The sequence below is a fragment of the Corvus brachyrhynchos genome, unplaced genomic scaffold (assembly GCF_000691975.1).
Source record: "Corvus brachyrhynchos isolate BGI_N302 unplaced genomic scaffold, ASM69197v1 scaffold284, whole genome shotgun sequence".
NCBI classification, from domain to species: domain Eukaryota; kingdom Metazoa; phylum Chordata; class Aves; order Passeriformes; family Corvidae; genus Corvus; species Corvus brachyrhynchos.
In genome coordinates, this window is record NW_008237869.1 from 12,001 (window position 1) to 13,845 (window position 1,845).

The following is a 1,845-nucleotide window of genomic DNA, read 5'->3' on the forward strand; positions in this document are numbered from 1 at the left end:
CCGGTCGCCCCCCCCCAGCTCGGCCATCCACGGGCAGGGGGATTTTTTGGGGTTCCTGGGGTGGCTTTTGGGTGGGTTTGGGGTTTTTTTGGTGTTCCTGGGTGGATTTTTAGCGGGATTTGGGGAATTTTGGGGAGGGATTTTGGGGTTTTTGGGGCTCCCTGGATTTGGGGGTGACCCGTGTCCCCCCCCAGCTCGGCCATCCACGGGCGGGGCCTGTTCTGCAAGCGGAACATCGAGGCCGGGGAGATGGTGATCGAGTACTCCGGGATCGTCGTGCGCTCCGTGCTCACCGACAAGCGCGAGAAGTTCTACGACAGCAAGGTGGGGAGGGGGGAGGGGAGAAAGCCAAAAAATTTGGAGGGGAAAGACCCCAAAATATGGGGAGGGCACCCCAAAAAATGGAGAGGGCACCCCAGAAAATGGAGAGAAAAACCCAAAAAAATGGGGAGAAAAACCCAAAAAATGGGGAGAGCACCCTAAAAATGGGGAGAAAAACCCAAAAAATGGGGAGAAAACCCCAAAAATGGAGAGGGCACCCCAAGAAATGGGGAGAAAAACCCAAAAATGGAGAGAGCGCCCCAAAAAATGGAGAGAACGCCCTAAAAATGAGGAGAAAAACCCAAAAAATGGAGAGAGCTCCCTAAAAAATGGGGAGAAAACCCCAAAAAACGGGGAGAAAACCCCAAAAAATGGAGAGGGCACCCCAAAAAATGGGGAGAAAACCCCAAAAATGGAGAGAGCACCCCAAAAATGGGGAGAAAAACCCAAAAATAGAGAGGGCACCCCAAAAATGGGGAGAGCACCCCAAAAAATGGGGAAAAAAACCAAAAATGGAGAGAGCGCCCCAAAAAATGGGGAGAAAAACCCAAAAATGGAGAGAGCGCCCCAAAAAATGGAGAGAACGCCCTAAAAATGAGGAGAAAAACCCAAAAAATGGAGAGAGCTCCCTAAAAAATGGGGAGAAAACCCCAAAAAACGGGGAGAAAACCCCAAAAAATGGAGAGGGCACCCCAAAAAATGGGGAGAAAACCCCAAAAAACAGGGAGAAAACCCAAAAAAATGGAGAGGGCACCCCAAAAAATGGGGAAAAAATGGAGAGAGCGCCCCAAAAAATGGAGAGAGCACCCTAAAAATGGGGAGAAAAACCCAAAAAACGGGGAGAAAACCCCAAAAATGGAGAGGGCACCCCAAGAAATGGGGAGAAAAACCCAAAAATGGAGAGAGTGCCCTAAAAATGGGGAGAAAAACCCAAAAAATGGAGAGGGCACCCCAAAAATGGAGAGAGCACCCTAAAAATGGGGAGAAAAACCCAAAAAACGGGGAGAAAACCCCAAAAATGGAGAGGGCGCCCCAAAAATGGGGAGAAAAACCCAAAAATGGAGAGAGTGCCCTAAAAATGGGGAGAAAAACCCAAAAAATGGAGAGGGCACCCCAAAAATGGAGAGAGCACCCTAAAAATGGGGAGAAAAACCCAAAAAACGGGGAGAAAACCCCAAAAATGGAGAGGGCGCCCCAAAAATGGGGAGAAAAACCCAAAAATGGAGAGAGTGCCCTAAAAATGGGGAGAAAAACCCAAAAATAGAGAGGGCACCCCAAAAAATGGGGAGGGCGCCCCAAAAAATGGAGAGAGCACCCCAAAAAATGGGAAGAAAACCCCAAAAAACGGGGAGAAAAGCCCAAAATTGGGTGGGACAAGGCAGGAACGGGGAGAGCGACTCGAAATTCTGGGGGAAAGTTCAGAAATGGGGAAAATGGTAAAAATTGGGGGAATGTCCTAAAAATGGGATGAGGGACCCCCAACCCTTGACCACACCCAACCCTTGACCACACCCAACCCTTGGC

At 49.5% G+C, this 1,845-nt stretch overlaps 1 protein-coding gene across 1 annotated transcript in view; it reads left to right on the plus strand.

Annotated features, from left to right (window-relative positions):
* The window catches only part of LOC103614174 (histone-lysine N-methyltransferase 2B-like), a 7,224-nt gene that overhangs the window by 4,053 nt on the left and 1,326 nt on the right, over positions 1 to 1,845 (plus strand). Inside the window, exon 2 of the mRNA XM_008632057.2 lies at positions 195 to 324. Within this exon, the coding sequence (XP_008630279.1) occupies positions 195 to 324 (130 nt within the window). The remainder of the gene's footprint in view (positions 1 to 194; positions 325 to 1,845) is intronic.